Genomic DNA, 15,046 nt, shown 5'->3' on the forward strand with positions numbered 1-15,046 from the left:
TTTTGTTTGTTTGTTTGTTTTGTTTTGTTTTTGTTTTTGTTTTGTTTTAGCTGGACAGAGCAATTTTTTCCTTGCATGTTCTGATGTTTGTAATTTTGGAAAGTATCAAAAGCAGATTTAACATAACCAATTATTATTAATTTAATCACTTGGCAGTTATCCTTTTTGTGGACTGATGCTCAAAGACCCTTTCTAAATCAGACTCTGGGCTAGCTCCTGAAGTCTATATGATATAAAACATAAGAAGTTTTCTGTGATTTGGCTGGGGACTCTTCTTTGGTTACAATGCATATTTGGAATACTTATAAGAAACTCAGTGACTCAGACTTTATTTTTAAAATTGATTGATAGAACAAGTATGTCAAATTCTATGCTTTTGTTATTTGTTGAGATAACCACAGAAATATTAACTAGCTTGTAGACCCCTTGAATCTGGGAACCAGGTATTAAACTTTATTTGAATCCCTCTTCAAATCTGGGCCTTGTATATGATACTCATTAATATTATATGAGTAATATCATATGCCGGTGTTAGTCCTGACGGGTGAGAGCCTAAGGTGTTCCTCATTGCTTAATTAGATACTGAGGTATTATTTAAAACTGACTTAAATAAATGATACAATTATTGAACATATTGTTTTATAGGAGAAATGGCATTTTTAGTTCATACAACAAACTGACCTTGCTAAAAACAAAGGTCATCAGGTGACCTTTCTGTATCTTGTTTGTATTTGAATCTGCATTTCACCTTTGTTCAAACTCTCAGTCACTGGATACAATTCCATCCTTTCTTTTAGTCTTTCAATTCTCTCATGTTCTGATCATCCCTTCCTTATCATTGAGGGTTGGTGGCTTGAGGCTTCCTGTTTGTCTTTTTTTAAAGTTTATAATATTATCATTATATCTATTTTAAAATAAAAAGAAAATTGGTGTAATGTCCTGATAGGCATTTTACCAAGGCTGAAGCAACAGTCTGCCCACCTTGCCGGATATTACTTAAATATTTGGGGCCTCTTTGCTATGTGTGGTCAGTGTTGAAATGATTATGGTATTCCAGCATGGGGAAAAGGAAGATGAGAAGCCTCAAAATGACTCATAAGTTTCATCAGAAACCATGAGAGTGACTGAACTGACCTGAGTATCCAGTGATATCCAGAACACCAATTTTAGAGCTGACTCTGAAGTCTTCAGTAGCTGCTTAGGTGTCCATAATGGAGTCTGTCTTTTAGAATCTACTCCATGTGGTAGAACCAAAGGACTAGATATTGGCTTAATGGTTCAGACATTTTAATTTTGTTTTGAAAATATTCATTGAATAGTGGCTGTGAGGCAGTTACCAAAGTAGCATAAATTACTGTTAGGTGACTCCCTCATGTTCTAAGGGAAGAATATAAGACCTGTTTTTTTTTTTTTTATTATTATTCTTATTTCTTTAGAAGAGTTCCTAAATAGTTACCAGAGCTGTTAACAGTAACCACTTTAAAAACTTTCATCAAAATAAACATACAAAGGTAAAAAGAAAGCAGATAACATGATGGTGGTGATGATGATGATTTGTGTGTGTGTGTGTACCATGCTCTTTGACTTTAACCACATCCAAATACTTCCTTGATGACTGCCTTAAATGGGAGTATATTTTATCAGCGAAAAAAAAATTTTGTTTGAAAGGATAATGAAATACCAGGGTGCTTCCATTTCAGCTCTAATTTATAGGATTTTATTTTTACTACTGAGAAACTTCTGTAGAGCCACTGTGTCATCACAAATTTTAATGTTTGATGGAATTGTTTCCTTTTTATTTTTTCCCTAGGCATCGGCTGTGGTAGTAAAGATAGAAAAGAAGAAAAGTAAGGCATGCTTGTTGAGTTTTGGCCCCGTAGGGAGAGTTCACATCAACTATAGTTACAAATATTAAGAATTTAATTCTGTCGAGAATTAGAAAAAATAGAAAGATAGGTCTTATATACATGCCTTGTGGTTTCCTCTAAGGCCACTTCCCTAATACCCTCAAACTCATGTTTTCTTCCTCTATATATTGTCACCAATCCTGGATTAGCACTGATGCCTTTCTCCACCACTGCTTTTCACATTGTTGCTGGAATATATATGTAAGTTACCTGTATTGAACCTCTACTGGTGGTGGGGGCATGCTGCTCTTATAGTTAATTGTCTGTTGCAGGTATTCTAAACCTTTTCCACATTTTTTCCATCTTCCAGGGTTATTTTATTCCTCTATAGAGATGATTTTGCTTTTTTCTTTCCTAAGATAGTAAACCCTGAATTAGATTTCATTTTTTGCCTTCTCTCTTCCCTTTATGACATTATTGAATCAGATTATTTTTGAGAGAGTCTCACTCTGTTGCCCAAGTGCAGTGGCGTGGTCATAGCTCACTGCAGCCTCAAACTCCTGGGCTCAGTTATCCTCCCAACTCAGCCTCCTCAGTAGCTAGGACTATAGGCATGCACCACCATGCCCAACTAATTTTTATTTATTTATTTATTTTATAGAGACAAGGTTTCACTATGTTGCCCAGGCTGGTCTCGAACTCCGAGCCTCAAGCGATCCTTCTGCCTTGGATTCCCAAAGTACTGAGGCTACAAGTATAAGCCACTGTGCCTGACCTATCTTGGAATTTTTTTTTTTGAGCTCTTTCTTCTGCTCTCATTCATCATTTTTTTTTTTTAAGACATTGCATCATCTGATTCCCAAAGCTAACCCTCTTCTTTGTGTCTGTACCTTTCTGGCCTCATCATCCCTCTCCTCTATACTAACTCAACTTCTTTTTCCTAATGTGTTTCCTCTACCTTCAGAACATCCAAATACAGATAAAATTCTTCAAACTCTTACTCCTTTTCTGCCCTCCTCAGAATCTTGGTAAATTTTATATATGATCAGTTTTTTTCCAAGGAAGTAAGGAAGGCCCTCGTGAGCACCTTGGGTTTTTGGTCATCCTCCTCTCCACCTACGTTTTCTCATCATTGTAACCTGACTGCCTTCTCTACCACTGGTCAGACTATAATTGGATGAACTTTTGGGGCCATTTTTGTAACTAGCAAAATCCAGTAATATCCCCATCTTAAACCTTTGTTCATGCCTTTTTTCTAAAACTGACCATTTTACTTTTAGAATACCGAATCTTGACTTCCTCCTTGTTTCATCGTTACTTAGGAATTCCTCTGTTAACTTCCTGTCTTTGCTGTTGTGCTTTCTTCATGTCTATTCACTTTGCTTCACACACTGAATATAATATTTAAATTATTGAATGTGTTTTTTGAGTTCAGAAAAAGTAGCATAAGGTAAACTGTAGAATTTGTTGTGGTGCATTACACTTTGTTAATTTGTATCACTGTAAGAATTTATACCCAAATCAAAAAAGTTTAAAATAAAGCACAGTACTCACTGTATGTATTTCATTAATCTGATGCTTATCTAATGTCTTGTTTTATTCACGACAAAAGCTAATTCTAGCCTTTTCATTGCTACAGCTTTTTTTAACTAGATCATGGAGTGGTGGGGGTGGAAATAGGGTAGTCTGATTTTCATCACTCTACTTTTTAACAGGAAAATCTGGGCCTACCACAGGAGATATCACAGGAGTCAGGAGTGGGTGTTAACGGTACTCAAAGTATATTTTAATGCCTTATGCTAATTTCTTGTTGCACTGGGTAATACTCATGTATTTAAGGTTGGTATTACAAGAGTATGTTTGATATTTTACTCTGAAGTAAACTTTAGTGAAGATTGATCCAAGATAGCACTCATTTTTACAAGGTGTATGCTGTTTTTGACAGTTTAGGAAGGAATCAAGTTGTGCTCAGCTTGTCTGTTTCTCTGTATGTGCTTATATCAAGACATCTACCTCCATGCAATTCTACCCATTTCTAACTATAAGATGTCCCTGACGTGTAGATTTAGTTCTATATGTTTACTATATTGTGGGCACTCATTTGGGTTAGACATTTCTAACAATACCTTAGATGAAATATATTTTTTTAGCAAAACCAACAAGGGAGAATCATTTATAACATACATATTAGAAAACAGTTGTTTGTTGAGTATAAAACACTGAAAATGACATTGCAAAATATTCAGTGCTCTCAAAGAATACTTGAACAATGGAATGTTTTTTCCAATTAAAAAAAAAAGTAATTGTCATACGCACATACTAGTTATGGTTATCTGTGTATTTTAAGTAACTGGACAAATATAGCCACAATTAGTCACGTGTTTCTTTTTTTATGTAGTCGATGATAAGATATACTAATGCTTTCTTGAAGAATGGTGATTGTACTGTTTCAACCAAAATAAATTGCCCTTCTCAAATGGATCACCTTATTTGATGGAAACAAATTGCTATAAATAGAGAAAGGGAAATTTGAACAATGTATCAGTACAAACATCTCATACTAAAAGTGGGAATATCTTTATGGTTTTGAGAAACATATAGAGTCAGTTCCATAGTTTACAGGAGAAACAAGTGTCATATGGCATGGGTGACTTTGTTTTCACCATACCTTTAACCTTAGTTTTTGAGTGACAAGTTGTGTACATGGTGTTCTTCCTCCTCCAGGAGGTGAACATTAAGCACCTCCAGACCCAATGTGCCTCAGAAATAGATTGGCCATTTGGAACGCCACTTTGGAAAGTTTACTGATACATGAATATGATGTTTAATGTGACTGGGAAATAGAATCGGGAAGCTCAGTTGAGTGGGGTACTAAGTACAGCCTGGCGGGAATAAGAGTGCTCTAAAAGCTCTATGTTATTGATATTTGTTAGAGGGTCAAACATAAATCCACTATCAGAACTTTCATTTGCCATGAGAGGAAATAAAAAACTTCTGCAAAGTTTTTAGAGTGAAAAAGTTAATACTTACTTACATAGTTGTGCCATTCTTACTTGCTTGTGTAATTTTTTTTTTTTATTAAGAAAGTTTGAAATGATGGGGAAAAGCAATGATTGTTCAAAGAGTAGAGCTGAAAATTCTATCAAAATATGCAGTCCTTTTTTGGATCTCAAATGTGATTGAATAGTGCAGTAAGGTCCTTTCTTCTTTACCACAGTCTCATAATTGATCATCTGTGACCCAGACTGAGAATGAAATGCCTTTTCCAGTGGTGATTAGATATTTCTTAAAGGTCTAAGGCAAATTGTTAAGTTGACTAAATGATAAACTAATTACAATGCATTCATCTGTTATAAATAGTGAAAGTAAGGCTTTAAAGTGACACGTAAAGAATAGATATTTGTATGTTGGAGTGTTTTTTAAATGGTGAATTTAAGTTAATTTGTTTCACAGAGGCATCCATTTTAACTATTTTTTAGATACTTATTTTGAATTTCTCTAATATTTTTTATTTATAACCTATTCTCATCTTGTAAATACCAACAGAAGGACCCGGTGGGGTAGCCAAGAGAAAAACTAAGGCTAAAGGTATTTTCTATTTTTCAAATTAGCCTTGAGTGAAATCCAGTTTAATGCTTGAAAATGCATGACATTTTCTGGATATGTTATGTAAATGTAGCTACTAATGCTAAACATTGTTGCTTTTTGGTCTTGCTTGGGTGCTTAGGTCATAATTATTAGTTTTATCAAGATTTTATTGAAAAACTTTCTACCTCAAGCCTATATTTTAAGTAATTCCTTTTTCATGTTATCAAAATTTTGTGACTATCTTTAAATTATGAGCATATATGTTATACTAATATCTTACTATATTTGTTATGGTGTATGAAGTTTACATACACACATCCTACCTTGCTTTCTAAGACTTTTTTAAGTTTGACTTTTTGAATTACTGTTGGAAAAAAGTGAAGTCATCAGTGATTTATTATATTTCTCTAAAAACTCTCAAGATGCTCTGTCTTAGAGCACAATAAAAGCTAGTGTAATTCAAATGTGTAGTTTCAGTAAAATGAATACTTTGTTGTATAATTTGGAGCACTGCATTGCATTGATATAGCTCTTGCTGTATTTGATATTTTAACTCACTAAAAATTATTATACCTGTCAACCATTATATGTGGACTAACTACTAAATATTACAGCCTTACTTTATATCCCTATGTTTTTTCTTGTTTATATGTAAATAGTTACTTCCTTTGTGAGAAGAGGCATGGAGGATGTGCATGATTTTCTTTATAAGCTTGTGATGTTCTTGTGATCAAGTCAAGTGCTTGACATATTGTCTGTAGGGTTTTTTTGTGTAAAATAAGAACAGGTGAGACTTTCACTAAGTGATTTGCAGGGTTCTGCTTTGTATTATAATTTTAAGATGGGAAAATTTTAATGTTTTAACCTTGTGTCCTACTTGAGTAATTTGTGGGAAGAAAACAGAATTTTCGTCATTTTATTCCTTATGTAAATAAAGGTAAAAAATGGCCAATAAAATATAATTTTACTTTTGGCTCTAGAAAGGCAAATTCAACTTTGAAAATTTAATTTTTTAAAAAAGTTTGCAGAATAAGACCCAATAGCATTGCACATAAATGTTACTCTTTACAATGCTGTTATCTGTGTTGCTATGCAAACAGCTTTGAAATAGAGAGAAGACTCAGAGGGTGATGCTGAATGAATACTATTTGTATCCTTACAGGATTTTAGTAAGATTTTCAGGGAGAACTGAAGAATTTCCTGGTTGATCACTAGAAAATTCAATTAATGGAGAAGCCCTATATGATATTTTTATAGTTAATCAAGATTTCATTAGACTGCCTGAAAAGATAGAATACTTCTTTTAGTGAGCACCACAAAGCCAGTGCTTATTTTGAATGACATTTTGTGCTATGTTTTATGTGATTTTGATGGGCAGAAACATCTTTCATGTTTTATTAAAGAAATATTTTCTGTGTTGCTGCTGAAATGCTGCATTATTAAGCTAACGCTTTACTTTATGATATCCTCATGAGAGTGCAAACAAATGAGATTCACAGCTTTTGCTAACTGCTCTGTGGAACTTTATGTAAAGCAAGTTGACAGCAATATCTTTTATGAGATTTGGAATTAGCTGTGTACTCCATTTGATTGCTCTGTCTGTGAATATGGGAGATGCGTGATATTGAGTGGCTCTACATAATTAATAGGGAACATACTTAAAGGAATACTGATTTCGTGGTGTGCAGAAAAGAAATTCCAATTTGTCATTTTAAATGCTATAGGAAATGATTTTAAAATTTAGCATACATGAAAATTGTTTTTTGCTTTAATTAGCTAAGAAAATCAGTGTATATGTATCTTTGTACATACATGTTTTCAAGGATTTTAAGCAAATATTTTAAAGACAACTTTTTGTTTAAGCGAAAAAATGTTAATTTTCTTTATATATATGTTCACAAGTTATGAAAAGTTTATCTTCACTTTTTCAGTGTTCCCTTAATTATGTCATTATAGTTACAGAGTATGAATTGTTAACTGTGTCAAGTATTGCCTTTATGGATGCACTCAGCTTTAAATACAGCATGTTGACCTTGTCTTAAAACAAGTCATACCATATTTCAAGCTGGAAAAATATGGCACATTTCTAGCATTTCTTTTATAGTTGATACTTTATAGAGCTTTGCATCTCTTTAACCAACTTAAAGGCTAGAGGATTAAAGTAGCTTTAATTTCCTGTGTGTGGGGAGATACATAAAGAGACAATATAGTTTCACTAGCTTACTGTTCTGTAAATTAAGAGATGCTGTCAATAAACATTTTTTCCTTTGATTGGAAAACCTGAAAGTTAAAGAATTCACTAAAGAAGAGCTCAAGAAGGAACAAGAGAATCCTGAGTCAAGGAAGGGAATTAAGAGTGAAGAGAGAAAAAAGGGGAAGAAAGAAAAAGAGGATGAACTGAAGGATAAGAAAATAACTGATGCAGATATGTCCAAGAAAGAGTCTCCTAAGGGTAAAAAGGACAGAGAAAAGGAAAAAGTGGACCGAGATAAAAGCTCCAAAACCAAGGAAAATAGGAAAAGATCAACAAATACAAAGGATATTTCTAGTAAAATATCATCCAGAGACAAAGATGACAGAAAGGAGAGCAGAAGTTCTGTCAGACATACACACTTAGCAAAGGGAAATGCCCAGAAAAGAAAGAACTAAAGCTCTGATGTCATCATTCCCAGAAATGGTTAATAATTTTGATTGTGATTTGCTGATAAAGGACATAGAAAATGTAGTATTGCTCCGGTTGGGGAAGATGTGTAAATTAGTCATTGAATGTATTTGTTGGTGCTCAGTAGTACATTCTTTGAAATTTAAATATCCTGTGTCATGCTTCTAAATTTAAAAAGATGAAGTTAAAAAAAAATCAGATAAATAGAATTATTTTTTTTATTGATCATGTATTCAGGATAAATATATAGGAATAATATGAATTTTAATGGATGTATTAATGAATACTTTCATTGGAATTAAGCAAAGAAAAATATTAAGATTTTAAATAGTATTTCTATATAGAGTGACTTATAATCAGCCTTGCTAAATACTCAGGGAGATAGGAAGTTACCTTTTTTCTCTATTTGCCTCTCTCTCTCATTCCCTTACTGTGTCCTTGTTTTCCTTTCTAGGTCTCCTACCCGCCTCTCTCTTCCCCTACTCCCAGCTATTATGTGTCACCCCCTTCCCCTCATTCTTCCCTCCCCAGGATCCTCTCCCCAACTTTCAGGGGGCCCCCTATTCCTCAGCTTTTGCCCACCCTCTCCTCTCCCTCCATGTCTTTCCAATATCTCCTGTCCCAGGCCTTTACCATCTCCTTTTCCTCCCTCCTCACTCCTGCAAGCCCCTCTCTTATGACCTCTCCTCAACCACCCCTCCCTCTTTTGCCATTTTCCATCACTGCCGTTCTGTCATCCAACAAATAGTGCTTACTGAGAACTCTAGATATGGTCATGAATAAAGGAGAGAATTGTGTTAAGAGGAACAATTCAGAACACTTTTACGAATGCTATCTTTACAATCTCAGAATAGTTAGGGAGAGATTTTAATGTTTCCCAATTACTATGTATTTTCATTTTATATCACACTTTTTCAGTTATTTTGGTTCAATGGCATATTTTTTCATACTTGATGTATCATAATTGTTTACCATTTCTCCGGAATTGTCCATTTAAGATCAAACTAGGGATCAGAATTTAATTCCTCAGAAAACAATTGATGAAATTTCAGTAAGAAATATATATTCTCAAATGGTTTGTACTATCTGTGTATCAAGCTGTAAATTTCTAATTGTGACTACTGTGAAATGTTGTAAATTGATGAGAAGAGCAACTTGATTTGTTCAGCAGTCAAAAGTGCTGCACCAACATCTTATTTTTAGAAAATAATTCTTCATTCTTTCTATAAAGAGCTTAAAAATAAAGATTGTTGTCTTAATTAAAGACATTTTGACTCAGAAATGAGTAAACCGAAGTGCAAATATTTGTAAAAGTATTGCACGCTTTTTCCTGTTATAACTTTTACCATTTAAAATAAAATATTTAGACATTTAGTTGACAAAAATTCCAACTGACAGAATTATACAGCAAGAAAGGAATCCTAGAGAATATCTAATCTGATATCTTCTTCTAAGCTACCCTTACATTTTATTGCTTAAAAACTAAGGTTTAGTGAAATTAGCATCATAACTTAGAGTTTTATATGTTGATGATTCAGGATTTTGTTGACTTTATAAATTATAAGACAATAAACCAAAAGGAAATTTATGGCTTCTTTGGTTGGCAGATACAGGGGCACTGGCTTCAGGTGAATAGGTCCCGAGTCCAGGCCTATATTCAGAGCTCTTTCTTCCTAGCTCATTTCTCAAATCTTGGCTCTGCTGGTTTCTGCCTGACTTATTCTCTGTGGAGGTGCTACCAGGTGATAACCAAGACAGCTCTCAGCAGGCCCAGACCCTTCTTTAGAGCTTACCATTCCCTATGTAAAGAGGCAGTTTTCTGTAATGACTCTGAGAGACTTTTCTCTGTAGACAACAATATTGAGAAAACTTTAGAGAAACATTTATAGAGAATATTTTGTGTTTTGGCCTTCAGAGATTCTCATAATGATTACTTGGATAATGTAGACTCCCCATAGAGAATTCTGACTGTTATGGATTGTCTTGGGTTGGCCTGGTGAACATCTGTGACCATTCTTGTGGTTGGGAATGGTTTCTTTTTGTCAGACTCGCTCCTCTGCATGAATCTTTGGTGTGGGGTTGAGTGAGTCTCACCCAGTTTCATGAAATGTAGGCTTTCTGGGACAAGAAGAGGGAGGCTCTGATGGAAAACTGAACAGAACAGAACAGAAAGCAAAGCAGATATCTCCACACATATAAAAATCACGATTTCAAAATGTATCACAATGTTAGATCTTACTGCTGATATATGGATATATGGATTGATTTTTAAATTTGTGTATAAGTTTAAGATTTACTTTCTTTACAGGTTTTTCTGCTTTGCAAAAGGGGAGAAAATAATAATTGAGCTTACTGAGAACATCTCAATTTTTACTTTGATTTTTGAATTTTATAAATACATAAATGCTAAATTCTGAGGAAGTAAATGAAAACATTTTGGAATAATCTAATCAGCACAAACATTTAAAACATGGCCTGTTGCTATTTAGTGAAGTACTTCTAAATGTTTTGTTTCTAACATTGATTTTTTTCTTTGACTGTTCGCTCAAGAATTGAAATATCTCAACTAAAACATTTAAAGATATTTTAAGAGCACTTTTGGACTGGAACTTGATTTATTTTCTTCCTTTTCTTTTTTCTTCCCTTTTCTTCAGTAAATAAAGACTTCAACTAAATTTCATTAAAGTCCAGGTCATCCTTTATCCAACCTCACTAGCACTTAAGAATCAACTAAGAACTTAGTACAAGATAAGCTGTTTGCCATGATTTGTGGGTAAAAATTATGTTTGCACTCTCAGTTTTGCATTTTTTATTCAGTAGGTAGTTATTTCTATACTGTTCCACTTTAGATTGCTTTTCCATGGTAATTAAAAACAGGAAGGTTACCCATTTTAGATGAGTCAGCTAAAAACAGTGACAGAATTTCAAAATACTAAGTGGGAGTCAGAAGAAATCTTGAGGAAGACTTAAAAAGTGAAAATCAAATACAAAGAAATGTAAATTTATTTTGTCTTATCCCTGACATTTTGATTGTGTTGTACCATGAGATGATGCATCACATTTTAAAAACATTATTGGCATCATTTTTCTTGAGCTTTATAGGATAGCATTTCACATTTGATTAGCACAGTCATCTTTAAGATTGTTGGTTTTGTGAAAATATTTGAGTGCTTCTTAGTTTTTTTTTAAGAACTTTTGTCCTTTAATATTCCAATTACTTTCTTTTGAAGCTCATTGAACTATTTTCATTTGTTGTAACATTTAATTTCTATTTAATTTCTTAATGGTCTTGTGTGTGAATTTGAGTTTGTTCCTAACATGTGTAAAAGATTTTCATTTTTACTTTGTGGGTGATTTGCATTGTGTATAGATGATCTCTCAACATTTCACAATGAGAGAGAGACTGGTAAAGACACAGACATACATCCATCAGTATGAATTCTTGAATTAATCCAGGAAGACTACTTGAGTTAATTCTTTAAGTGATTGATTTATAGAGAATATTTTGTATTATGGCCTGTTTAGCCATTCAACTTTGTAACTTCAGAGATTCTCATAATGATTACATGGATAATAATGACCCCCTATAGACATTCCCATTGAAAAAGAAAGGGAGTAAACAAATATACTTTTTAATTTCAAGTATACTTTTTAAGCAAGCTGTAATGTAGTCATTTTCATGAAATGGGTCTGAGTGACTTAAGCTGTATCTCTTGACTTTAGTTTTTTTCTTCTGTATCCTTAGCTATTCCTTCTCAAAATTCTCAAAATTACTTTCTCAAAATATTTCCCTGTGAAATGCATCTTGGAAATGGTTGTTTTTCTCATTTATAAGTTAAAGAGAATGCCCTTCCCTCAAGATGTGAAAACCAGCTGAGGTTGCATATGTGTAGTCAGCTGACACAGTGTTGGGCGCTCAGTTGTCCTTTTTAATTGATAGAATAATGACAATAATTCTATGGTTAGAAATTTGGAAGCACTGTAATTATGACTCCTACTCCTACTTTTGTCAACAGGTTGTGAGACAAATACCTAAATCCTTCTTTCTTTGTAATGACTGTATCTTTGTGAAATGAGTATACCAGATCTCAATTTATTCTACTGAGATCATTGAGAGCACAAATGAACATAAGTATAAATGTTACATATGTATAAAGCCATAAGAGCACTCAGTTGTTTAAAAGACACTGCTACAACATGAAAACAGGAGATGTGAAATATGTGAAGGCTTGAAAAAAGCTATGAACTAAACTGATCTTAAGCATATAGTATAATTGAGAGTTTTAATAATCAACCTAATTGTGAAAAACTTAAATGTTTGTTTTGTATTCATAACACATTTTCCCATAAGTGTGATTTTGTGGTTGTTAGAGAGTTTCTATTTCAGTTCACAAAAACATATTTAATTCCTAATAGTCAGTTCTGCAAGTCTCATTGTAACTGTGTTTCTATGGAAAAAGGCATTTGTCATTCTTCCTTAGAATATTAGGAGCGCATTTGGTTTTGCTTTTGAATAATCTTCAGAATTCCACTGGTTACACCCATGGTGTTAAATCCATTCAAATTACATTCATGGACAGAAAACAATGATTGACTCACATAATTGTAAAGCTCAGGGGAGGTGTTTTGTTTTGTTTTGTTTGTTATGCTGAATCTAGGTGCTCAAGCAATGTTCTTGACCTCTGTCTCCATCTCTGGACTCGTCAGGAAAGTTGGCCTCCTCCTCAGGTAGTCTCATGAGCTCATCTTCAATCCTCAGCCTTGGGGGGTGGGAGGTAAGAAAGCTGTGATGAGTGAGTCCCCAGATCATGTGAATGCCCACTCTTAAAACCATTGGGTGAAGGAAAACTGGTTCCCCAAAAGGAAATTAGTATGCTGTTACCGAAAGAAGGAGGCATAGGTGCAGGGCAGGCTAACACAGTGAATGGTGAATGATTATATGCTACTCTTCATCTGTGCTGAAAGCATATTAAGGAGATTGTTTTCCTCATCTTCTCCCCATTAAATTCCTATTTCTGCCCCTGTCCAAATACAGAGAGTTGAATGGGATGGACCAAAATGGCTGTGTCATAAAAAGCCATGGGGAATAAAGAGATCTCATTCCAACTCTTGGTTGGCAGTAATTATAGGCAACTGAAAGGATATGAAAGAATATTAACATAATGATAAATACTACTATTGGGTTATTGGGTAAATTATATTTATTTTGTTAAGCTCTCTCCATTCTCCTTTCTAAAGAGAACTATTTTTGCGGGGGAGGGGGGAAACTAAAGGTTGAGTGTTACATAGCAGACCTATAGAGTTATTTTCATAAAAATCTTGTTAGGGTTAATCTAACAGCTCCTCAGTAACACATTTCCATCTTGTATCCTTTCTCCTCCATTTTCTTAAGAATATAGTCACATCAACTAGATGTTTATTATTGGTTTGGCTATCATTTTTACGTGGAAGTAAAATTCTACTAGAGCTCTGTAAGCCCTACATAATGGAAAGTCATTCATTTCTTTTTTCTTTGTTCTCATTTTATACCTCTTGATTTTACTCTGTGTATGTATCTATTGCTCCATACTAACTCAGGTATACATACATCACAGAGAACTGCCTTTCATTTACATCTTTGCCTTGTTACTTCTTTTATATCCTAAGAGATTAGGGGAGGATGATCTACACTTAATTCAAAACTTTTGTGTTATTTTTGATAATTATGTAACTCCCACATGCTATAGCTGTAGTTCCCAGTTATTGGCAAATTCAACAAGTATCCCTGAGTATCTGCTGTGCATCAGGGTATGGGTGAGGCACAGGGGATGCAAGGGATGAGATGATGGCAGTCCCTGCAGTGAAGTGCTATGGAATAAGCAAAGGGCTGAGGGAGAAAGTGATGAAGCTAGAGCTAGTGTCAGCACTGCCCACTGATGCTTCCCTGCAGTGTGTGCTCCCTCTCTGTGTAGTGGGCCACCTTTGCCTCTCCTGCAGGATCCAGCTCATACATCACATCTGCACTCAGGGGACCCTTGACCCTCCCTGGTGGCTAGAGTCCACATACTCATTGCCATGCTTGCCATCTCTTTCATCCCTGTACTTTGCAGCCAGACTATGATTTATCTCCAGAACCTCTTCTAGTAACCAGCAATAATAGGCATTCAGGATTTGTTTATTGAATGGTGAATATATGAAATAAATTATTTAAAAATATTTCAGGTCTGTATATACGGTTGAAGAATATTAGAAGAAAAAAATTTTTTTTTTTTAAAAGAAAAATTCTGAAGATTCTTCAGTAATTTCAATGTTTTAACTACCTTGGAAGTTACCTGTAACTCTGTTCATGTTGCTGTGTGCATGTATGGGGGACATTTAAATGATCTCATTTAATTCTTAAAGCCCTTCTATTTTTGCCACTTTCTGTATTTGTAGAAACCTAAGTAGTAGCAGTGGTAGCATCAAGGTGGAATTCGAATGGAATTCAAAGGCAGCCACTGGGTTCAGTTGCCCGAGAGTTTATACACTATGTTGTGTTGCATGTCCTTTAACTGTGTTTTGCAAGATGTTGTAGTGAGTCTACTCCCTCAAGTCTTGTGGAGTCCCCTCTATTGTTCCTGAAACCAGGCTCTTAGGAGCCTTACTGGCAATGTTTAACTTTTAAAATAATTTATGTTATCCTCTTTTCAAAATCTGTCTGCTCATCTTGGGTCACATAAAGATGCTTTGTATCTGGAATGGCTTTTACTGCATATCATGAGGCAGTTTTTAGTTCCTGATAGTAGAATTTTGATATGTTCGGGAACTGCTGTTGGTATACTGAATAAGATTTGCATTCACTGATTATACTAGCCAAGAAAAGCAACAAGGACTAGCATGTAAATTAGTGTGCCTACCTTTCTGGAAAGGTACAATTTCCCAGAGTATTGCTAACATTTCAAAAACCTGTTTAGCTTCATTCTTGAGATGT

General features: G+C 34.3%; 1 protein-coding gene across 3 annotated transcripts in view; it reads left to right on the forward strand.

Moving 5' to 3' along the window:
- The window catches only part of ASPH (aspartate beta-hydroxylase), a 207,459-nt gene that overhangs the window by 18,193 nt on the left and 174,220 nt on the right, over positions 1–15,046 (forward strand). The window contains exons 5-6 of one of the 3 annotated variants that reach the window (XM_008061711.2): positions 5,394–5,435; positions 7,723–8,244. The exons of 1 other annotated variant lie outside the window; for it this stretch is intronic. In XM_008061711.2, the coding sequence (XP_008059902.1) occupies positions 5,394–5,435; positions 7,723–8,084 (404 nt within the window). In that variant the 3' untranslated portion in view covers positions 8,085–8,244. Of the gene's footprint in view, positions 1–5,393; positions 5,436–7,722; positions 8,245–15,046 lie in introns of those variants that run through there. One more of the 3 variants, XM_008061712.1, reaches the window with a different exon arrangement.

The sequence above is a fragment of the Carlito syrichta genome, unplaced genomic scaffold (genome assembly GCF_000164805.1).
Source record: "Carlito syrichta isolate Samal-C Ts95f unplaced genomic scaffold, Tarsius_syrichta-2.0.1 Scaffold305536, whole genome shotgun sequence".
NCBI classification, from domain to species: domain Eukaryota; kingdom Metazoa; phylum Chordata; class Mammalia; order Primates; family Tarsiidae; genus Carlito; species Carlito syrichta.